A 25,919-nucleotide genomic window follows, 5' to 3' on the forward strand; every position below is an offset into this window, starting at 1 on the left:
AATAAAACTGTGACCATGGAAAATATTCTCTGAAAATTTTGGTTACTAAATATCAGTTTATATATGCAAAAAAAGTAGTCTCAAGTTATTTGGATGCACAGAAATAGTAATATTTCACAATTAAACAGTCCATGGATAAAGACCTACATACCTGTAACCTGGGTTGAGTAATGCTTCCACAGTGGCATCCTCCACACCCGGTCACCTGACAGGGTTCCAGCCTCATGCATGGCCTCCCACAAAACCTTGCTGTTGCTGAACACTCCAGTGGCTCCACTCCCTAGTGCCACAGCCATTGCACCTGAAAATGTTTGATGTTTGTTAATTTGAAAATTGTAAGAATGGACACCTAAATAATAGCAACAGTAAAATTATTTTATTTTTTTACTGGAATTTTTATCAATACCACTGTTAATTACCAGTTAGGGTGGCCATGTTGACTATTGCTCTGGGATTGTGCTGTGAAGCATAGACGAGGGCATCAGCCAGGATGAGTCTGCCCTCTGCATCTGTGTTGTCTATCTGAATGCTCTTCCCATTGGATGCAACCACTACATCACCTGGCTTTGTTGCAATACTGCCAGGCATGTTTTCACACAGTGGTATAAAACCTGAAAACCATGACAAAATCATTAATGGTAATCAGTAACATAAACCTCACCAATATTCTGAATTGTCTTTTTTCCACCAATCAGACTGTCACCTACAAACAGAACTGGTTGGAGTAGGTTGAATGCATATATTCAAATCAACATGCGCCAAACACACATAATGAGAACCTGGTGTACTATGACTGGAAGAATGAAGTTACAACCTTTGATATTGATAGGGAGGCCCAAGGCAGCAGCAATGAAGATAGAGCCAACAGTGCAGGCAGCCCCACCCATGTCTGCTCTCATCTTGTCCATGTTTGCTGATGGCTTGATGGAGATGCCACCTGTGTCAAATGTTACTCCTTTTCCTGAACAACAAGATAAATAAATAAAAGTTAATATATGTTGTGTAGATAGCATTGAATTTTGTGTTGTAAGCATGTGGCCATTCTATATTCAAAACTCAATAAAACTCCATCAAAATTAATACCAGAAAAAAAGTAAGCCCTAGACCATTTTTGTTACATATATAATTAAATTTTGTAAAGTCCATGCACAACAAACAGCATTAAACTAAAAATATCTGGGTTGCTCGAGTCCAACTTCCATAAACTATGAGGAAAAATTATGCTAAGGATATGGTATTAGGAATAACAAAATACCTCAACTCACCAACAATAGCAAGGGGCTTTTCATTATCAAATCCTTTCCCTTTGTATGTCAGCTCCAGGAAGACAGGTGGTTCCCCGGAGCCACGAGACACTGATAAGAAGGCGTTCATGTTCCTCTCCTTGGCCCACTCGTAGGTCCTTGGCAGCACTTCGACCCCAAGACCTTCCAGGCAGTTGATTGCTTCCTGAATAATAAGCAATAAAGATAATTCTATGCTCAAAAAATGCAAGCCACTTCTAAAATTTATAAAAAATATCATCATCAATAAATAAAAGCAATAATGATAATTATAATTGAAAATACAGAAAAGTCAGTGGAATACAAAAATACCACTACTCAAGATTAAAAAAAATAATTAAGATCTCTGAATTACAGTTATGATATTTCTGGACACAAGGCAAAAAGAAAGTGCTATTCCTGGTTGTCAGTTATTGTACAATAACTTTCAGTCAAAAGTAACACAAAGGGCAGTCTTTGTCTTCTAAACTCTTTCATCTCTGCCTTTCAACATCTACCTTTCCTTTCTGCTGGAAGTACACCTACATGCAGCCTGTGCTTATGAGGGGTGACTGTTCCAATCCCTCAAACTACCGTCCTATAGCTTTACTTTTTTGTCTTTCTAAAGCTTTTGAAACAATCTTTAACAGGAAAGTTCTTAGGCATCTATCATCTTATGACTCTCTGATCCCAAGTATGGGTTCTGCGAGGGGTGTTTTACTGGCGATCTTCTAGTTTTCTTAACTGACTCTTGGTCATTCCCTCTTAGCCATTTCGGTGATACTTTTGCTGTTACCTTAGACATCTCGAAAGCTTTTGACAGAGTCTGGCACAAATCTCTGCTTTCCAAACTACCCTCCTATGGTTTCTGTTCTTTTATCTCGTTTCCTTTCTGGCTGATCTATCTCTGCTGTGGTATAGGGTCACTGTTCTTCCCCTAAACCTATTAATAGTGGTGTCCCTCAGGGCTCTATCCTATCTCTCACTCTCTCTCTGTTATTTACTGAAGATCTTTCCAAAACAAACTGTCCTGTCCACTCTTATGCCAATGACTCTACTCTGCATTACTCAACATTTTTAGGCAGAAGACCCTCCCAACAGAAACTACATGATGCTAAGACAGTGGTTCTTAACCTTTTTGGAGGTGCCAAACCCTAACAAAAACCTCTGCACAGTAGCTGAACCCCTCAAGAAAAAAAAAAAAAAAAAAAAAAAAAAAAAAACATATAAGTGGAAGAAAAACTGCTTCCAAGTTCAAGAGTATATTAATTTTGCATAATACAAAGAATGGATTCCATTTTGATTCATAAAATTCTGAAAGAAAATTTGCTTAGAATTCAATTGTAAAACTGCAATGTCTTTCAGGAGGATCTTCACCGAACCCGATACTGGCTCACCAAACTCCTGGGGTTCGGTTGAACCCAGGTTAAGAACCACTGTTCTAAGCTATAGGCCACAAAACGCCTAACCTCAGACCTTACTATCATTTCCAGTTCTTCAGTGCCTCAAAAACTTAGTTTCTCCATCTATCAACTCAACACAATCTCCCAAACACCTATCCTCTATTCTTCGATAATACTCAGCTGTCAACTTCTACAATAAACATCCTCGGTCTATCCTTAACTCTAAATCTCAACAGGAAACTTTATATCTCCTTTCTTATTAAATCAGCTTCATCAAAGTTGAGCATTCTGCATTGCCAGTTCTTTTCACCTTCCCAGATGCTATCCATATACAAGGGCCTTGTCTGCCCTTATATGGAGTATGCATCTCATGTGTTGGGGGGGGCTCCACACACACAGGTGTCTTAGACAGCGTAGAGTAAGGCTCTTTGTCTCATCTCTTAAATTCCACCGCAATGTTGCATCTCTTTCTATCTTCTATTGTTATTTTCATGACTGATCTTCTGAACTTGCTAACTGCATGCCTCTCCCCCTCCCGCGTCCCCACTGCACTCGACTTTTTAATCTAACTCATCCCTATACTCCCCAAACCCTCTATGCAAGTTAACCAGTATCTCCATTCTTTCATCCCCCTCACTGGTAAACTTTGGACCAGCCTTCCTTTAACGGTATTTCCTCCTGCCTACGACTTAACCTTTTCAAGAGGAGAATATCAAGACACCTCTCTAACCAATATTGAACTCTCTTTTGGCCACTCATCTATACACTTTTATGGGGGCAGTGATTAGCAGGCTTTTTTTTCTGCCCTTGAGCAGCTTCCTTTACACACACACACACACACACACACACACACACAAAAAAAAAAAAAAAAAAAAAAAAACTAGTTAGTTTCTTACTTATACCAAACAAAATGTATCAAAATAGTTGATATACATTTCATATGTGATCTGACTGCATGAATGAGGTACAGTACACAAAAAAAATGTTCAGTAATAGTCAATTATGTGCAAATCTTTGTAGCTTGGTTCAGTAAATATAATAGCCTGAAAATGCCTATATACCTTATATTATTATTGATATAATGATGCATGACTAGAGTTTCTTCCAAGTGTAAACTTTTGTATTTAGTACATATCTTTTATACTTACTTGTGCAAAATTGGTTGGAGTAAGAATATTGGCTGGAGTTTCCATGAGTCGTCTGGCAATATTTTGTCCCTCAGCAAGTGTTGCTCCACGAACCCATCTGAAACAGATAATTGAACATTCATAACACCACATTAGTTCCAATCTATCAAGAGTACCATTAACAGGGTTCTAGAAGCCCCACTCTCTATTACAATGCAAGAGAAGGATGTTCCACCATGAGACTGACTCGGTTGCAACTACTGGTTCAAACAGGGTTACATTTTGGAACCAAATCTGTCTGTCTGTCCTACATCTCATATTTTTAGGCAGTCATGCAAAGCAACATCATGTTGGATCAAGAATCAAATCAATACATCATATATGAAAGATGGCAACAAACCCCTGGTCATCTTCCTGGAAGCAAGATATCACTGATGATTCCTTTTTCTTGCTCTTGAGATCCTGATACTTGAAAGCTGCCAGGTGAGCTCCTTCAGCTGCTGCCTCTCCATCCCCACACGGATCAACATGGATACTCTTCAGGCTCAGATCGCTCAAGGAACGGTAGCCAGCTTATTAAAGAAAGCACAAAATCTTTTTATCTAACTGGACATGCCAAAAGTTCAACAGTGTTCATATTGTCATCTCTAGATGACCTCTAAAATATAACCATTAACATACAACATTGATTATGTTCTTACAGCCTAATTTAACCCATTCAACAATTAGCTGGCATGAAGTTTTAGACAGCTGCCTTTGCAAACCTTTGTTATTTTTCAGCTGTATAATTACTGGTATGGTTTTGACTTGCCACTTACATGATTGATACCATGATTTCAATGGTATTCTTTAAATTTTGGCAAAGGGGGTAGGGAAAAGGATTTTTTTTTTTTTACAAGACCCACACAATCAGTGCTCCCACAAAATGAAGTCAGAAGACAGGCAGATATTAGAAAATTATTCATTCTATCATGTATACAAGGACGACTTGTCACCTGCTACCGCTGTTCGAATTGCCTCTTTAGTTTCATCACGTTCTTCTATTGGATCAGAGGACTGCTGCTCATCGCCAAGACTCACCACCGCCACCACAGGGTATTCTTCTGATACACCGTACAGCACCCTACTCTTGCCTGCCTTCAGAGGACCACCACTGTTGAAAACATGGTGGTCATTCCCAGGAGAAAAATTCATACAAATTTATCTAGTTACAATATATGTATGTTCATTTGCATTTATGTGTATGTGTGTGTGTGTGTGTGTGTGTGTGTGTGTGAAAAAAAATATATATATATATATATATATATATATATATATATATATATATATATATATATATATATATATATATATATATATATATATATATATATATATATATATATATATTTTTTTTTATGGACTAAGTTTTAACAAAATCTGCAAGGGTTTGTCCTTTTTCATTCTGAGAAAGGCTGAAGCACACTCTGGGCTTTATATCTCTTGTTGCACTGTGAACTACCAAGATGTGTAAAACTGAAGAGAAGGAAGGGTTCTACACCAAATTCGACTCTGTATTAGACCAATGTCCCTCTTAGGTGACTTCAATGCTACTACTGGTAATGACAGAGTTGGTTATGATATGATTTGTGTTGGTCCCCATGGTTCTGGTACCAGGAAAACCAACAGCTCTCTCCTAGATGTTTCAAGATCGAGAAGGTTGAAAATTGCAGGTTCTTGGTACCAGAGACAAGAGCTGCACTGCTAAACACATATGTATATCTATCACCACACCTTACAATGTAATGATCCTCATGACAGTAGCCTTCAGCGGATTAGGACATGCTGTGAGAGCTAAGAATTGTTTCTATATGTCCAACCCAGGATGTACACATATGATTGGTGAAGCAATAAACTACTCTCTTATTTTTCTCACAATTTGCCATGCCTTATAGAAGATTGAGAATTAGTGTATAAGCTAAACAATAAAAAGCAGAAATAATCATTATTTTGCTTAATGATCTACGTGCCGTTGTAATGATTTTTTACTTGCAGCTGTGAGCCAGTACAGACATCATAACACCAGACTACCTTTTGAATCTGGTCTTCCTGTATAATTTGTGATATCAAGAGTTAAGAACAAGAATAGGATTTTAGTTTAATTTCTTTATTACACATTTCATGTTGAGAAACATTATTGCAGTAAGACCTCCTTCATGTGACGTAACTGCTGTTAAGTAAAACAAATAGCTTTTGTCAAATGACCAAGAAAAGCATAATGTACAAAGTCAATAGATTTTTTTCAACAAACATATAACATGTACACTAACTCCTTGAACTCCCATGAAAAAAAAAATCACAGTAACTCAGTCTTTCAAGAGATGGGAACAAAAGCATCTTGCATTTATTTAGTGAAATGAGTTTATAACCCCAACAGTAACAGGAAAGCAACAACTATTTAAAACAAGTAAAGACAATTATTTTCATCATAAACCTCTCATATTTTAAATGAATGTAAAAGAACTAAATAAACTACCAAGATTAATCAGTGTGTGTGTGTCTAAAGAACCTCCTTGTATCTTCCTGGACTGAGCTACTGGCTCATGTGTTCCAGGTCTGAAGGTCTTGGGATACTGGGATGCTGGTCTTTGGCAGTGTCAGAACACCATCTCAGGAAGTAGGACATGACCTCCTACTGATACTCAGGACCCATTCACTGATGAGAGGACTAGAGCACACATGTAAGGAGACTGCCCATCCATTTACACTATGCCCGGAAATCGAACCCAAGATCTCTTGGTTCTGAGCAACTTGTTAACCATTCCACTAGGCATCACCTTACCACCCCTACACACACTCCTGGGGTGGGATATTAACCCTGGCAGACACCTAGTACCCATTCATTGCTAGGTGGATGGGAGCACAGATGACAGAAGACTGGCCATTCATCTTTACTATGCCTGGAAATCGAACCTGGGTCCTTTTGGTTGTGAGCTGAGTACACTAACCACTGAACTACAGACCTGTTTGTGTGTGTGTGTATAATACACTCACAGCCTGATCATGAAATGGGCTTGCAATCATCAGCAAGTACCCTCTCGACCTGAGCAAGCTCCTTATAGTTGATCTTTGGGTACTGCCAGTATCTTCACACACAACACACCCCATCCCTCTTGCTCAAGGGGGAGCAGTAACCACTCCTCTGTCAGTGGAAAAATCCCCTTGAGCAGGGTTTGAACCTCCACCTGCCAGATTGTGCAGTCTGTCAGTACAGCGCTCTACCACTGTGTTACTGGAGCGGTGTGTGTGTGTGTGTGTGTGTCTGGAATTTTATTTTACAATGTTGAGAAAATTTTTAGATATTCATCCTTGTCTTATTCTGCAGTTCCCAAAAGTGACCTGGGATGAAAGTGACAGACAAAAGGAAGTAGGTGTGCTTTCAGAAATAGTTAAAGGATGACTGACATCATTTCAAGGCCTGTTGTTGCTATTGTTTTCTGCTATTATTATAGTCTAGCTGCTCTCCTTAAAATAACCTGCTACATCACTTGCCTCACCTACTTAATGTGGGAAAGTTAATAATGATGATGATGCTTCAAGTAGTCAGAATCTTAATATATTATGTAAAAAAAAAGTTCACACTCCTGAGAAAACGTTGTTTGAACCAAGAAAGCGCAATAAACATAACCAAATATTATTTTGTCATTTCTCTGTTTATCCTTCTACAATGCAGGAATCTATCCATAGAAAACCCTATTATCAAAAATATGAACTTCAAAATATGCATTACAAATAGAATAATATTTTATAGATCATTTTGCTCACTTACACTACCCTATACAATAATTTCTTCCCTGTTGTGCAGTGGCAGATGGATGAATTTTGTATTGCCTCAATCTTGGAGACCATATACATACTTTAAAATTTTGTGGTATGTAATATTTATATCTGCATTACAACAATGGTTCAATATTTACCTCCCAGGTCCATATTTGTACAAAATTTACAATTTAAGCTTCCCCAGATTTTCACATACAGGGCTGTTTAAGGCCACTCCTTTTTGTGGTAGTCATAACAGCCATATGTGAGGCCTAACATAACTTCCTCATTTAAGAGGCATAAGGCAGAGATAAGCCATACTTTTCACTCATTTATATTTTATACTAAAGGTAGTACCTGATACACAATGCACTGAATATGAATACTAAAATGAGGCATACAATGGCAATCACTGGTACTGAAAACTTTAAATTCACACCATTTTTTCTTGAACAAATGTTGATTTCAAAATCTTACTTAGATTATCAAATGGAAGATCAAACAGTAATCTTAACTGGGAATGTATTTTAATACAATATTCATAATTTTGTTGTAGCATATGAAACAATAAAACACACACACACACACACACACATATATATATATATATATATATATATATATATATATATATATATATATATATATATATATATATATATATATATATACACACACACACACACACACACACACACACACATATATATATATATATATATATATATATATATATATATATATATATATATATATATATATATATATATATATATATATATATATATATATATGCCATAGGGAGGGGAGGGGTAAAACTCAAGGGATGCAACTGCGGACACAAAACATTTGCCACGACCGACATGACTGTATATATCTCAAGAAGCAGTGTTACCATATATCTCATATAGAATGTACTCCAACACTGGACTTAAACATGAGTTGGACTACTAACTGGACATTTCCACTTAGAATTTTGTCAATTTACTTCACTGCACGGGTCAACCATCCATCACTGTTGTAAAAAATATAACATGATGATTTATCGTTTCATATGCTAAAGATCATCTCAATGCAATACTGAAATTATTATTTTACCAATAGTTATCTTTTCATTGATCAGTACAGCAAAATTATTACAGAAAATAAATAAGCTTATTTTAAGACTGCACAAAAAACTATCAGCCCAGACACAAACAAAATGTTAAAAATACTCACTTTCAAAAAATAAAACAACACATGTATATCACATACAAAATTTGTACAAGTACCCAGATATATTATACAAAAAATACATTCGTATATAACAAAACATATTAATACCACTTCATAAATATGTAGATAACAATTAGAGGGTTTTATTTCAATTATACCATCTGCAGTATCTTGATTATACCCTTGCTATTGCCTGCTGCTATGATGTTTGACCCTCTTCTCCAACAAACTGCTGAAACAAACTCTGTGGACTCCTCCTCTTTTTGCTCCTGATCCAACACCCACTTTTTTTGGTCAAATTTCAAACTAAATAGCTTTTTGGACATACCTTTATAATACACATATAGTGAATTGTTCTCAGACCCACAAGCCACATACTCTCCATCAGTGGCCAGGCCAACAAAGTTTTTCTCATTTATGTGACCCTGGAGGGAACGTACACAATGGGACTTGTTCACGTTCCAGATCTTCAATAGGCTGTCAGTTGAGGCAGATACAATATCCTCACTGGACACAAATTTAACATATGACACAGCTTTCCGGTGGCCTTTAAACACTCTAACTTCCTCTTTCATGTTGCGCAGGTCGTAGTAGTGCACACAATGGTCCGCAGACCCAAATGCTAGGTGGTACCTGCTGGATGGATTAAACTGCACACAACACACATTTGCTTTGGCTTCTAATGATGTGATGGACCTTTCTATATCCAGGGACCACAGCTTAACTTTGTGGTCATCACTACCTGAGGCTATCAGCTTGGTGTCCATTTTATTGAAGTCTACGTTCCAGCACCTTTTCTCATGTTCCTGGAAGACGTGGAGTCTCTGGGCAGTGAAGGCATCCCATACTGTAACTGTGCCATCATAGTCACTACTGGCTAATAAATTTTTCATGTAGTTACTCCAACTCACACAGCTAATCTTTGAACTACAAATCATTTCAGAGCAAGGATAATGTAAATCTACAGTATCTCTGATCACTGTTCCATAGTCAAATATGCGAATCTTTTTAGTGAGTCCAGCTACAGCAAAATATTCACTGTCTTTGTCAAATTCTATACTTGAAGCAATATTGCTGGACTGGTTGAACATGTCACAGTTGTAATTGATTGTTGCTAAAGGACGCATGGCACTGTACTGAGTAAATTTTGAGATACATTCCCCAAACTGGTCAAGCCCTTGATCTTCCTCCTCATCCATGCCCGAGTCACTGAAGCCAGGGACCCGCATGCTGAAGTACCTCTCCACCAACTCCTCAAAGTGAAGATGCATCCTCTTCCGCTTGGCCTGGACTGTGGAACTCTCCGGGCAGGCCTGGCTGAATAGAGGAACATTAAAGCCTTCCTCCGAGGGGCTTTGAGTTTCCCGGGGTCCATTGGAAATTTCGGAACACTCTCCACTAATAACATCAGAGAGGAACACACCACTTGAGTCTGAAACACTTCCTCCCTGAGATAATGTACTGGTTAAACTTTTGAAGGGAGATGCAGGATCAATATTATTTTCTACAGAAGACAGATCATGTGATATGAGTTTCAGTTCTCTGCTTACAGAAGCTATTTGTTCTTCTTTCCTTTTTCTGAGGGTTATCAAAAAATCTTTCATGAGCTGAAACTTATTTTGCATTGAGGCAGCCTCTAACTGTTCCTTCTTTTCTTGCAAAATACTTATTATATGTGTAATGTCACTGAGTCCTAAGGAAGAAGTTTCAAAGCTAAGATTATTCCTGAGTTCACTAAGGGCAGCCACATTATTCTTTTTTGTGAACGCAGCATGAAGGTCGGCCAACCGTCGTTGTTTCAATACTTGTTGATTCACCGTATGATTTGGAAATATATGATCAATGCTCTCTACGGTAAAACTACACTTGGGACATCTTTTATTTGATTCTATGCTATTAACCAGACACTTGTGGCAAAAAGTATGACCACATTTAGTCATGTGGGCTTCTGATATGAGGTCCAAACACACAGGACACAAGTAATCAGAGTTCTTCTCCTCAGCAGTTCCTTCCAGACCATTTAAAACAATAGGGTTGGCACGTTTCACTCCTCTGCCATTCACGCGTGAGCTTGTGCCCTCCAGCCGTGTTTCATTAGATGCCATGGCTGCAGCTCCTTTGAACACTTCTCTAGAGATTAGGCCAAGATGTTCACACTCCTTCCACTCGGTCAACAGGCACAAATTTGATGTGACCTGAAAGATATTACCTACTATTAGCAAAAGTGTTATTTATACAAAATGAGATATACAGTATATAGACTTTGGAAATGTTGATGCTAAGAGGAAGCTCATATCTTTCAGGTCACTTGAGATGGAGGTGAGAGAAAAAAAGATATTCTAAAATAAATAAATCGTAACACACACACACACACACACATACATATATATATATATATATATATATATATATAGAGAGATATATTTTTTTGCCTAAAATGTGAGAATATGAGTGGCAGAAACTCTCACATATGAGAAATTTGTCTACACATTAGGTTCCATATGAATCCATGTTTTAAAGTCAGACCCACCATATTAGGCTACCTTACACATAGCCTACATTTAGCTTGTAAACATAATACAGCACAGACAACATAACAAAGTACATAATATAAGAAGAAATCAATAAATATAATAACTCAGATAAGCCTTGAGGGGATCGCCCCCTTGATGTAGATGTAAAAAATTGTACTTACATCCTCCCAAACATATTGACTTTGTCACAATAATGTGAACACAATGTGGCTGGTTTTCTCTCAATTTTCTTAAGATAATATGGCAACACTTTCACCTTGAAAATTAATCATACATACATACTAGTATGAATGTTGAAGGTTCATTTCAGAGAAACCTAAGTTATTGCTGTAAAAAAATACATTTCTCCCTCATTCTCATTTTGTTTTAAAGTTATCAATGAATAGTTGAATGAAAGACAAAAAAAGTTTAGATATTGTCTAATTCATTGCATTTTGATTAGATTATACGGTTAGTGTATATATAAAGAAAATTTAATTGAAATCATGGGAAAGTCCAATTTGAATGAAATTTCTAGTAAAGATACTGATTTTCAATAACTCAAAAAATTCAGCATAGTTAATTTAGTAATTCTACTTTGGAAGGGCAATTCCCTTAACCCTTTCCATCCGTGACGCAGATGTCAGCGTCACAGTATGGAAAGGGTCAAGAGGAAATGGAAAAGGATTAATCCTCTTCTAAACCTCTCAATCCTCCTCTAAATTCTTCTTACTCTTCTTCCGTTTCCTCTTAAGAGGTTTAGAAGAGGACTAACCCTTTCCATACGGTGATGCCATCGGACGCTGACGTCACATCGGTGTCGCCAGATTGAAGGGGTTAAGAAATTAGGAAGGGAAAAACAAGTGGGCTTCAAGGCTCAAGGCAGGGCTACTGGGCACCAGGAAACTCATGCCAGTCACAGCTTCCACCCGACGATGATAAAGCCAGAGGTAGGCAGAGTGTAGCCCTCAGCACACTCACGGACTGCAACCCCCATATACATTCAACAGTATTTACCATCAAAATCGTGTTAAAAAAAAAAGACTATAAACTGATAGGAACAGTTTCCACTGCAATACATGCAGGATGTAAACATACATTTTCTCATGGTCTTCATTTGTATGTGGAATAAGCTTAGCAGTCATGTGGTGAATGCCAATACAACTGTCACATTCAAAAATAGATAACTTCATGGACAGCAATATTAGGTGGGGTTAGATTTACAGGAGCTTAGGTTCAAAGGAGCCTTGTACAGGCCTACCGGCCTCTTGCAGACTCCTACGTTCTTATGTTCTAGAGCAAATACATTAACCACAACCTAAAAACTTGATTACTCAGTTTTAGTTTTAGTGGCTGTACAGTCGCGATATGAAGTGATGTCGCCGTGTACGTTTATTTTCGATCACCCAAGTATCGTTATATATTTTCAAGAGTACCATTATTTTCCTGCATCTTCATCATAACTTAACTAAATATATTTTAGAAGCTAGAAAAAAAAAATAGAAAAGAAATATTCAATGATGTCTTACGAAGACTTGTTGAAATATTTTGACACAAAGTGTTTTCGTTCACCAAGGAAAGAGTCAAATGAAGTCCAAATCTCGACATATTACTCAAACAGAAAGTAAAATTATCTTTTCATGATCACTGTTGACAACACTAAATCTAACATATGCGCAATATATAGGACATGCATAATTAGTCGATATCCTAAACTAGGATGACGTAATTGATTTAATTTATACTCTCGTATGATGATGACGTCATCGCCCGCGCACCATACCTATTATTCAGCCCTGACTCACTCTTTGCCTTTCGTGGTCAACATAACGATAACAAAAGCTGTCCGTGGACTTCTAATGCATCATAGTGATAAAGGGAAGATGCCCACAGCCTATAACTACCGAGGGATAGTGGGAGATGGAAAAATAAGAATAAATAGCCTCAGAATAGTCGTGTTTTGTAACTCCAAGCTCCTCACTCTTTGCCGCCGATCGCAAACATCATTGCCTTTCTTGGTCAATATAACGATGCCAAAAGCTTCATGTAGACTTCTAATGCTTGGAGGTGATCAGTGGAACATGTCCACAGCTTATAAGTGCCATAGAATAATCGAGGAAGGTAGGGAAATCGGAAAATATGGCTTTGAAATGGAGGTGGTGGTCGGGCGGGTAGGCTAATCGCAGCGCTGCCAAACATTAGGCTATGGTCGAGTGTTCGTAGAGGCGTCCGGAATTTTGATAGTTCATATATGGCAACCACAGAGTTATATACCTAGAGCGGGCGAGCCAAACACTCGGGTGCGGCAACCGGAAGTACCTCGGCCGCCATCTTTGGGAGCCCAGTCCAGCCAACTCTGTGCTCCAGCCGGCAATTTCAAAGTGGAGGTAAGTGGTAGGTGGTGGTGCTATATAGTGGTGGTGGTGGTGCTATAGTGGTGGTGATGGTGATGGTGCTGGTGGTGGTGGTGATGGTGGTGGGTGGAGGAGTTGGTTGAGAGAGAGAGACACGGACTGAGGTGACATGACATAGCTCAGGTTTTATATTCTCTCTCTCTCTCTCTCTCTCTCTCTCTCTCTCTCTCTCTCTCTCCTGTTTATGAAAACTGAAAATCACCATCACCAAGACCACCACAACCACCACTATCACGTACCACCACCACCACCACCACCATCATCATCACCACCACCATCATCACCACCACCACCACCACCACCACCACTATCACGTACCACCACCATCACCTCCACCACCACCACCACCACCACCATCATCATCATCATCATCACCACCATCATCACCACCACCACCAATAACACCACCACCATCATCACCACCACCACCATCACCAACAACACCACCACCACCACCACCATCATCACCACCACCATCACCATCACCATCACCACCTTCACCACCATTATCACCACCACCACCACCACCATCATCACCACCACCATCGCCACCACCACCATCAAAACCACTACCACAGAGTGAGGGAAAGTGGGCTCCCCAAGATGGCTGCCGCGCCAGGGTAGCTTGCCTCACCCGCCGCCAACCCCACAACACGGGAGCGCGCGCTCTAGGTATATAACTCTGTGGTTGTCTTCAGTGCTGAAGTACTGAAGACAACCTTGAAATGATTTAGCTCACGTCGTGTGCTTTTCTTTGCAAAACAGTTGTTATACGTTGTTCAGATTTAGGCGATATATATATATATATATATATATATATATATATATATATATATATATATATATATATATATATATATATATATATATATATATATATATATATATATTCTGGGTCATTCCATGAATTGTCTTCTGCAGTTATTAATACACACGCACAGTATGACACGAAGCGAATGGACAGTTGCTGGCACTACTTTGCGTTTTATTGATTAAGAAACGATCAAATAATAAGGTTTCACATTAAACACCTTTTATTCACTATTATGGCTTCTTATCATAAGCATGGGCACCACCATCATCACCACCACCACCATCATCATCACCACCACCACCAGCACCATCATCACCATCAAAACCACCACCACAGAGTGAGGGAAAGTGGGCTCCCCAAGATGGCCGCCGCGCCAGGGTAGCTTGCCTCGCCCGCCGCCAACCCCACAACACGGGAGCGCGCGCTCTAGGGATATAACTCGGTGAAGACAACACATGACATTCGCAGTTGCATTTTTTAAAGCAAATGAATGTATAATTGTAATTCAGGTAATACTACGTTATTTTACCGTGTTTTACATCACAAAGTATTATAGATCATTAAAAGGGAACATTATAACATAAACAATAAATACACATCGCTTCCGTTACCTTCAAATGCTCCCGTATGAAACATTTTGAGAGCGGCGACATCACTTCATATCGCGACTGTACATGAATAAGTTTTCAGTCACATATTCAGTGAAGGTGAACTTAACTTTAGTGATCAATGTCACAGGCTCTTGATAGTTGTCAGAAGCACCTAATGAAAAGGTAACTAGAAGTCTGGTCTCAGTAGTAGGGTATGCTGGTACCAGTAGTACTTGCACCTACCTTCCCCTTTTCCAATCCCTTTACACCTTTCAATTTGTTGCACAGTGACAGCAGTACACGCTGATAAGAATTCCTTTCACAAGGTTCAAGTGCCGTTTTAAGTGGCATTCTGGCTGTCTTAATCACGGCACAACACAAAATCTAAGCAAAATGCAGAATTGGAGAATTCACTCTGCTGTTGGTAATTTACTGGTAATTTCATACCTGCCCTCTAGAATTTTGCCTATAAATTACTGCCATTAATTAATCTTTTTGTTTCCATACTCTAAATTTAGATTTTTTTTTCCATTTCAATTTAGTCACAAAAACTGTTTAGTCTCCAGATTATAATTCCATGCCTTCAAGAGGTAGGATTACAGGTACACACAGCAATATGACTGAGTGATGATTGCTTTAACAATCTTGAACTTTTCTGACCAAATATTCAAATGAGATCCCCATCAGTCATTTAAACAATCTGTCTGTGATTGGTGGTGCAATCGGGAGATCACTGCCGTACAGTGGTAGTGCAACAACAAGATCTTTATGCCACAGTGGTGGTGTGATCACGTTGTTGCTATGAAGTGTTTACTGCCCATGCTACGGCACTACGCTCAGTCTCTGTTGACACTCAAACACATCCATACGTTTCTCCAGTTTCATTTCTTCAACCACAAAGTGATTGTGTTAACTTGTTGGGGGTTCCTTTATGATTAATTTGTCATTAGTTTTTAGTTTAGTAATATATTCCCATTAAACCCATGATATAATGCTATTGTTGTATGATTAATCACTTTATTATTGATTTTTTATCAACAAAACCCAAATGTATTAGGAGGGGAGGCCTGTCTGGGATTCTTGGACCAGTGGAGGTAAGGTAATTGGGCAACACATTCATGTGTATGTTAACCCCTTCACTCCGGCGACGCCGTCATCGTCACCGTGTGGAAAAGGTTAGTCCTCTTCTAAACCTCTTAATCTTCTTCCATTTCCTCTTAATCCTCTTCTAAACCTCTTAAGAGGAAATGGAAAAGGATTAACAGGAATTTAGAGGAGGATTGCGAGGTTTAGAAGAGGATTAATCCTCCCATTTCCTCTTGACCCTTTCCATACTCTGATGCCGACGTCTGCGTCACGGATGGAAAGGGTTAAAGGGAAAGTTGGAGTAACAAAGCAACTAAACATTTCCATGAAAGGTGACATAATAAGTGATACCATTAGGAACATCACTAACTTATTATTATTACTTAATTGAACTACAATTCCTCTGAACTATTAAAATATGTTCCCTAATTTGTAAACAATTTGTAAACTCCCTTCCAATTAACATTCAGATAAAGTAAAAAATTACTTTAGGTTTCCTTGATATGAGTATTTGAAACTGGTAAACATATGAAACTGCATGCAACAGTATTCACTCAGGTAACTTTAGCAACAGCACGGACAGTCTGATAAATTTGAAAATTTATATGAACTTACTACTGCATGAGGCGCACAAGGTTTCCGGAGGACTGGGTGTTGACCTGAGCAGCAGCAGCTGTCAAAGTGTGCTGTGTCTCCTGGCCGTACAACCCCACCAACACTCCTGCCTGGAAAATAAATAGAACATATATTCAATATATTTCTTTAAAAAAAATGAGATAAAATGTTTTGAAGGTGATTTTTGGTGACAAAAAGCTGGCCTGGAGGCAGTGTTGAAAGATTTGGCAACACTGAACATTGGAGAACTTGTGGAAATGGACAGCAATAGCTAGAAGCTAACTATATAACTGCATAAAACATTATGAGAAAATCTGACATTAAACAGATGGTGATGAAGTCTGACACAAACTTCTGCTCAGTCTGAAACACATTAGAAGTTAGGGGAAGGATCCACCTCTTTTTATAAATAGCCTGAGGGTCTTGATTTTGATATATGTTGTCAATAATAATACCCTGATCATCTTACCTCAACTTAAAATGAATTGTGTAATTTTTATATATTTTTTTGATTTTTTTTCTTCAAAAATATAGGTTTATCTCCTCTGTCATTTCTGTACCAATATTTTTATCCTTTGCACACAAAATACTTTATAACCTTCCTTACAAAATCAGTAAAAATATTGTTACAACCTTATTTATTTAGTCACAAAAAATATACGAGAAAATATGCAGTCCGGACTCTATTATTACTGTATTATGCAAAAAGAAATAATGTTGGTAATTTTTTTTCTAACTTTGTTCTAAAACATGTCTAGCTCCTAACCCCAAAGTTTTATGTCAATTGTGCTAAAATTAAAGGAGATGCATTTTATGTGTGAATTACTCCTAGTTTTGAGAAAACAGCGATTAATTTTTTTTTTACATTTTTGTGTCATAGTGCAATCACGAACAGTTATAATATCCCAGACCTGTTATCGTTTGATTCCTTAGGGTTCATTAATTACATATTAATGCATTTATCTAATGATGTGACTCCTTGTTCTCCCTTTCAAAGATACTAATTGCACTAGGGCGAGGGTATCGTGACGCGCCAAGTCATTCACTGTTGCCAGGTTTGATCTTGAATGAAAACTTGCCTGGTTTATACTCATTGTTTACAGTGTCATCTACTTTTCTTCTCTTTTTGCCTTTGGTTGGAGTGGTAGTTCTTCGCTTTCTGCATTTCAACCCTTTTCTATATTGATGTTTGTTCCCAACATGCTTGTACGTAGATGACACTTGTCATGGACAAAACTGTGTTCTATCTCTGTCATTTGGGTGGCAAATTGAAATTTCACTCTAAACTATGCTGCATACTTGACTTTCATGCATTTCAACCATATTTTTTAATGCAATGATTGGTTTGGTAGTTGTGGTGGTGGTGAGGGATCTTGTAGTGGCAAGGAGCTTGAACCTGAATTTTAGTTTTGGCACGTAGCAGCAATTTGTGTTTTCCCCGTATCAGCTGCCATTTGGCAGTTCTTCTCTACATGCCATTTCTGCTTTGACATGATGTCAGGAAAAGGCTTCAGGGCAATAGTAAATGCTCTAATGCCTTAGCAAGAGTTCATGAAGGAAGATCGCGGTGTAAACAAAGCAGTCTTCCATCAGGCACCAGTTCATCTGAGTGGGAGGCCATGGTGGGCCAGGGAGAGGTTGCCAGATGCACTGGAATACATTGATATGTGACTATTTTATCATATTTATCGAATATAATGTAACAAAATGATTCCTGCCACCCGCACTAGGACTGGCTCGCCCACACCCACTTATTAGGCTCGGTGGGACATTTAAATTCACGGGGAAAAAAATAAAGCTGCCATTTGATAGCTTATGCATAGATGATCATGGCAGAGCATTTAACTTATTTTCGATATTTTTCAAATATTTTCTTAAAATAGGGAGGCGGATCCTCCCCTCAACCTAAGCCAGGGGGAAGAAGGAAATAAAAGTCAATGCTCTACCGGGTAGAGCATTGACCACCTATCAACCTGGACTCTAGATTCTAGGATCAAAGATGAGCTCTGGGAGGGCAGCATGAGCCAATACAAGATGGCGCCACTATAAACACTGCCTGGCCAGAGCAGCTGGGCCGACCATCAGGACCCACGGAAAGAAGCCTTGGACCCAGTCAGCCATTGGGATGATACACAATCAAAAAGGTTCTGTTCCATTTCAACAGTTTTTTTTTCTTTTTTTTTTTTGTACACTGCGGCCTCTTGTGCCAATAGGCTTCTTCCCGGTGGATCCTGATGGTCGGTCCAAGGCTTCTTTCCGGTGGGTCCTGATGGTCGGCCCAGCCCGTTCTGGCGCAGGCGAGTGTTTATAGTGGCGCCATCTTGCACTGGCTCATGCTGCCCTCCCAGAGCTTATTTTTGATCCTAGAAACTAGAGTCCGGGTTGATAGGTGGTCTTCTGGACAGCATGTGGGTAGTTTTAAGCCACTCGGCGGCGGCTGAAAAATCCCAGCTTGGTGGCACCGGGCGGGGAATGAACTCGCGTCCTCCTGAACACAGGGCCGTTACTCTGACGACTCAGCCACCGCCTCCCCTATACTATATACTATACCCTGACTAGATGGATTCCTAAATCTATCATTAACCATTTTACAGGTAACGTTGTATTCCAATGTTGTCAAGTGTCGTGGTATTTATACAAAATCTTTGTTATTAGCCTAAAAACAAAACAATCTTAACATTATGTGACCTTACTGGATTATCCAATTATTTAATCAAATTCATTTAAAGGTAGTAAACAGCTGATATATGAGAGGAAGCAAGAGGTCTTGACAGTGTGTGGCAGAGCTGCGGGGCGGGGATGACCTGCATCGGCCAACACCCCACCGGCCAGTTTCAAATGGGAATACTATAGCTACCAGTCTGATGTAAGCCTCTGCACATTTTGAAGCATATGAGAAATTCTTCCAAGCCCAGGGGTGGTGGGATAAACTTTGCTGTGGGCGGGAAGTGAACAGTGGCCAGCGAGTTGGGAAGCCAGCCCTCCACCAACAAGGGCAACCCAGGGTCAAGTGGGTTTTTGGTCAATTCAAGCAACACATAAGAACATAGGGAGACTGCAAGGGGCCGAGTGGCCTACACAGAGCAGCTCCAGAATCCGCCCCCACTACTCACGATGGGTGAGATGTAGTTTCAGGGGTTACAGGTAGAGGCTTGATCCTCGTTTACCTCCAGTACGGGCGTACACTCCAGTACCATGTACCCATACCTCACTCATCAGTCATCTTCTCCAACAAATCCTTTGATAGACATTCTGAATTATGCTTCAACTCTCATTAGACCGGGTTAGTCGCCGCACTACACTACCACCTGTCATCCTCGTCCATGTAGCTATTAGTCTATTCTTAAAACAAGCTATCGTCCCTGCACTAACTATGTGATTGCTTAGTCTATTCCATTCCCCCACCACCTTATTACTAAACCAATGTCTGCCTATTTCCCTCCTAAATCTATACTTTTCAAATTTAAATCCATTACTGCATGTTCTATCCTGCTGGCTAATTCTCAGTACTTTACTTATATCGCCTTTGTTGTAACCTTTGACCCATTTGAATACTCCTATCAGATCTCCCTGCACTCTTCGTCTTTCTAGCAAATGTAAGTTGAGATGTTTCAGCCTATCTTGATATGGGAGGTTCCTCAGTCCCTGAATCATCTTGGTCATCCTCCTCTGAACTGATTCTAGCAAGTTGATGTCCATTCTGTAGTATGGGCACCAAAACTGGACAGCATAATCTAAGTGTGGCCTAACTAACGCAAAATAGAGTCTGAGGATGACCTCTGCACTTTTGTTGGTTACTGTCCTGTCAATAAAGCCTAATACCCTGTTATCCCTATTCCTCACACTAATACATTGCTTCCTTAGTTTTAGGTCAGAGTTCACTAACACTCCTGAATCCCTTTCACACTCTTATCTGCCTATCGCTGTGGAGTCTAAACTATACCCGTGTAATGGGTTGTGTGTTCCTACACTTAGTATGCTACACGATGTTAAAATTCATCTGCCATCTCTCTGACCAAGCTGACAGTTTGTTGAGATCCTCCTGCAGTGCTCTAGCATCCTCTCTTGTCCTATTAGTGCATCCTATTTTGGTGTCATCAGCAAATTTACCATTGTCACTAGTTATCCCATTGTCTATGTCACTGATGTAGATAATGAATAAAAGCGGGATTAAAACTGAACCTTGAGGAACCCCACTGGTAACATTACCCCATACGGATTTTTTACCGTTAATGATAACACTCTGTTTCCTGTCACTAATCCACACCCTAATCCAAGCATAAACTCCTCTGGTGAGGTACCTTATTGAAGGACTTACTAAAATCAAGATAATCTACATCGTAACTCTCATCATTGTCAGCTGCCTCGTAGACTCTATTGTAAAAGGATAAAAGACTAATAAGGCACAACTTTCCTTTAACCCCTGCACTCCAGCGACGCCGACTTCGGCGTCCGATGGCATCACCGTATGGAAAGGGTTTTAGTCCTTTTCTAAACCTCTTAATCCTCTTCCATTTCCTCTTAACCCTTTCCTTGCTAAGTGCTCGCAACAAGACTATAACCCAAGGTGCACTTGGGCACCCCAGCGGAGGAGGGGGATCTCTTTTAACCGCTCTATCTCAAAAACTATTCATCACAGCTACAAAACAAAAACATCATTAGAAAGAGGAGGCCAAGATCTATAAGGTTCGGTTATGTAAGCCTCTCCTGCGAATGTACAGCCACGTTCAGGGGGTGTTTTTTGCTGTGAGTGCGACTGGCGCTCGCAGCGAGCTTTTAGCACCACCAGCAAGTGACGCTAGTCCTCGCTCTTTTAACCTCTGTATCTCAAAAAATATTCATCACAGCTAAAAAACAAAAACACCATTGGAAAGAGGAGGCCAAGATCTATAAGATTCGGTAATGTAAGCCTCTCCTGTGAAAGTAGAGGCACATTTAGGGGGTGTTGCCTGTGAAGACGTACATTTATATGTGCTCGAGGGTCAGCCGTAATGCAACTACTGAGTAGATCTCTTGATGATGGGGTGCTGGCAGGGCAGTATTGCCAACTGCAAAATTTACAACTATTTGGTCAAAATATCAGTCATGTGATAGGTGAAGCTATGCAAAAATGTTGCTATATTGGTCAACAACATCCACCAGTTGCTCGTCCGTAGATTTTCCACGCTAGGCTGATATGATTTTCCACCAAATTTCATGGAAAACCCACTGAATCAGCAATGCTGTGGGGTGAGAAACAGTGTTGGAACACTTTCATACGCAGGAAATTTGAGTGCGACTGGAGCTCGCAGCGAGTGTTTAGCACCACAGGAAAGTTACGTTAGTGCTCGCTGCGAGCGTTTAGCAAGGAAAGGGTTAATCCTCTTCTAAACCTCTTAAGAGGAAATGGAAGAGGATTAAGGGGAATTTAGAGGAGGATTGAGAGGTTGACCCTTTCCATACTGTGACGCCAACGTCTGTGTCATGGATGGAAAGGGTTAATAAACCCATGCTGTGAGTTGAAATTAAATTATGTCTGTCAATATGGTCCCTAATACTATCTGCTATTATTGACTCATGCATTATACCTATAACTGACGTCAAACTAATCGGCCTATAGTTTTGCATAGATTTGTCCCCCTTCTTAAATATTGGAATAATGTGTGCCTGCCTCCATGAAACAAGCACCACCCCTGTGTCTAGCGACTTCCTAAAAACTTCTGTTAGCTGCCCACTGATTTCAGATTTACATTCTTTTAATACCCTGGGGAAAATTTCATCTGGCCCTGGCGCCTTAGTAACTTTGAGTCTGTCTATCTGTCTAATCACGACCTCCCTACTTACGTTGATGTCAGTTAATCCTTCTACCTCTTCTCCCTGAGGTATATCATCTAATCTTTCCTTGGTAAATACAATTAAGAAATATCTGTTTAATGCCTCACTCATTTCCTCATAACACTATGTATACAGATATTGGCAATAGATATGATAAGTAGGATTCTTTGGCTAATGAGGGAAAAGACTCAACAATTTATCCATAATACAGCTTAGCATGTCATGGGGGTGAGGAGAATCATGTCCACCACTTTATCCCTTTTTTCTATAATTACATCTACATACACAAAAATGGGCTGAGTTAGAAGGTACAGTAGAGGGCGAGGGGGCATAGACTGGTTTTATAAACACACCGGTATCTCATTTCCTACTTAACCAACAGCTCTTTTGCTTGTCATATATTCATTCTAATAACTGTTAACCCCCCAGGAAAACCATAGGAAAGAGTGTAGAGATTAAAGCAAGAGTGACAATAGCCATGATAGGTAAGTGCCGACAAGTGACTAAGAAGGCAGTCCTGGGGTGAACTGGGTCACGGCTGTCACCCCAAGTGACCTGGACATGGGCAGGAAAAAACAGAATGACATGATTTAGGTCTTTAACCCCTTGACTGCAGATTCCCACAAGAAGACATCACCTAGCTACAGTAATGGAGCAAAAAGGGGCTGCTACTGTAATGCCAAAATTTTCTCTTTACTATGCTCCCACACGACCTCTGTGTGTTACGAAACACACGAGAAATTAATCCAGACAAGGAAAGGTTTTGCCGGCACCGGGGATCGAACCCGCAAACAGCGTAAAGGGAGAGCCACTCCTTAACCAGTTGGCCAAAGAGGTACCCCACTGGCTAAGTGAGTTATGGGAGGCTCACCCATCAAGCAAGTCAGCATTACACAGCTCCCCATTCCCATTTAGCTTAATTTCTGTGTTGTTCCCATTTTCTATGAACTTTGGAGAGCATGGGCCATCACTCTACCTTTTACCCTCTCAGGGTGACACAACAGAACCACAGGAGAGGATGCCACTGCCTTGCCACCAGTGTAATGCCAGAATTTTCCTCTTTACTATACTCCCACACGGCCACTGCGTGTAACAAAACACACGAGAAATTAATCCAGACAAGGAAAGGTTTGCTGGCGCTGGGGATCAAACCCGCGACCAGTGTAACGGGAGAGCCACTCCTTATACAGTCGGCCAAAGAGGTACCCCACTGGCTCAGTGAGTTATGGGAGGCTCACCCATCAGGCAAGTCAGCATTACACTACAATTCAATAAAGAAAAAGGTAATTGTGGAGATTCTCCATATTTACCAAGAAAATTGTAGTCATGCACCTTAGGAGGGGATATCCAGCATACCAATACCACATGTAAAACATTCCACTGTCCACCACGGAGGCAGAGAAAGACCTGAGAGTATATGTAACAAGGCTACCAGTGGAAGGGTTAAAATACCCAACTGGTTCAGAAGGGTAGGGGGAGATGAAGACCTCCTCAAACTCACTCCCAGACACGCACAGCCACAGACCAGCAACAACACACTGAAACTACTCAAACCAAGACTGCACCCGAAAGAGGAACCTGTTTTCTCCCCAAGAGTTATGAACCCCTGGAATAAACTGCCAGAGGGGGTCATCAATAGTGACAGCATTAAGTCTTTCAAATTAACTATAATTAAGAGAAGAGGCATGTACCCTTTTATGACCACTAGCTCCCTTGCCCCTTCTGAAATCACTGGGTAAGCAATCACTAGGTAAGCAAGGTGATATCAAGAACAAGTGTTATAATAGTAAACAAACAAGAGAATAAAAAAGGGAAATGCAAAAACGACCAAAGCTAAAGTAAACAAAGGAGAAGAAAATAGGAAAGCAAAAGTCTGTGTAAGCAAAGTGCATGGAAAAACACAGCACAGGTCAGTGTGAAGTGAATAAGTGTGAAAAGCCCGACTTAATAAGCGATACAAACTGGAACATGTCAAAAGATGAAAAAAAAGGCTCCCGTCCTGCCGGCCCCTGCCTACCTTCCTCTCGCCGCTGCTGCAGGACCGCGTGCTCCTCACGAGGGCCGAGGCGAGGTGCCTGCAGACTGTCTTGCCGCTGCCCACGTAGGCCATGGTTGTGCCTGCCGACGACTGACCCCAAGGCCGAGGAGGGGTTGAGGTCCGGTGGCTGGGACGTCCACTTTGGGCTTCCTCTTACTGGCTGAGGCCGGGTAGGTGAACAGCGGGCATGCAGCGCCTAAAGTTTGCCTCTAAGAAGGTTTCGAGGCTCAGTGTCCGGCAAAAGGCAGTTGCGGTTCTTGCTGAGTGCCGCCCCGATGGTCAGACAAGCGTGCTGAGGAGGCCGAGGACGGGGCAGTAGGGATGGCCAAGAACCGGTACCGGTAATAACGGTACCGGCTATACGGTACGGTACCGTTACGAGACTGCTCGGTACCGGTACCAATACTGACCAGTCGCCAGTCGGCACACACTGCACTCTGCAGTCGTTAAGTTACCTTGGTCAGTACGTAACCCTCTCACACAAGTTAGTGCATGAATATTCTCTCTCTCTCTCTTTCGAAGGCTCCTTAACGATGCAGTATACACATGAGTGACACCCTTGCAAAAAACTGCCCTCGACCGCGACTCTCTCCACCCCGCCCGTATAAAGCCCCGTTCACACTGTGCCGACTCGGGCCACAAGTTGATTGATTGATAGTTTATTGTTGCAGGTAAACAACAAGGGAGAAGGGAGGAACATGCCATCCCAACCCCCAGGCAGGACAGAGTGTGATTATACAACTATTAATACATGTGTAGGTAGCACCATGAAATTAAAAAGATACAATGGTGGACAACCCAACGACTTCTGCATTTGACAAGTCGGCTCCCACGCTCCAATAATTTTTTTGGCGTCTTGGTGTCGGCTACCATGACTGCCGACTGTCTGGAACATTCGGCCAAATAGATATTGAGAGGATATTTTTGTGCTTATACAAATGTCTTGTAGTAGATATATTCTTGTTTATTAGCCAATCAAACTTAAGTTATATTAATATTATGGCGAGTATTATGAATGTCCGTAGCATCCCACCTCCCTGGCCGAACCATCACCACGGCTGGGGATGGTTCGGACGATATAGAAACTTGTCTTTCATCACCTACATCTGAAAACTGGAATAGCTACGGGTGTCATATTAGCAGCCTAAAGAGCCAAATGATGAAGGAACATTTTGAGATAAATTAAACAAAATTACACTACTTAAACTTTTTTTTCTAAAAATATTTTCT

At 40.3% G+C, this 25,919-nt stretch overlaps 1 protein-coding gene across 3 annotated transcripts in view; it reads right to left on the bottom strand.

The window, feature by feature from the left end:
- Positions 1–25,044, bottom strand: part of LOC127007644 (E3 ubiquitin-protein ligase COP1-like) — a 30,420-nt gene extending 5,376 nt beyond the window's left edge. The window contains exons 1-9 of one of the 3 annotated variants that reach the window (XM_050878829.1): positions 24,669–25,044; positions 16,838–16,947; positions 4,788–4,945; positions 4,193–4,364; positions 3,814–3,910; positions 1,266–1,449; positions 815–961; positions 420–611; positions 152–301 (exon numbers count right to left, since the gene is read on the bottom strand). In XM_050878829.1, the coding sequence (XP_050734786.1) occupies positions 152–301; positions 420–611; positions 815–961; positions 1,266–1,449; positions 3,814–3,910; positions 4,193–4,364; positions 4,788–4,945; positions 16,838–16,947; positions 24,669–24,761 (1,303 nt within the window). In that variant the 5' untranslated portion in view covers positions 24,762–25,044. Of the gene's footprint in view, positions 1–151; positions 302–419; positions 612–814; positions 962–1,265; positions 1,450–3,813; positions 3,911–4,192; positions 4,365–4,787; positions 4,946–8,360; positions 11,001–16,837; positions 16,948–24,668 lie in introns of those variants that run through there. The other 2 variants (XM_050878828.1, XM_050878827.1) reach the window with 2 other exon arrangements.
- Between the last annotated feature and the right edge of the window lie 875 nt (positions 25,045–25,919).

The sequence above is a fragment of the Eriocheir sinensis genome, chromosome 36 (genome assembly GCF_024679095.1).
Source record: "Eriocheir sinensis breed Jianghai 21 chromosome 36, ASM2467909v1, whole genome shotgun sequence".
In the NCBI taxonomy this organism is placed as follows: Eukaryota; Metazoa; Arthropoda; class Malacostraca; order Decapoda; family Varunidae; genus Eriocheir; species Eriocheir sinensis.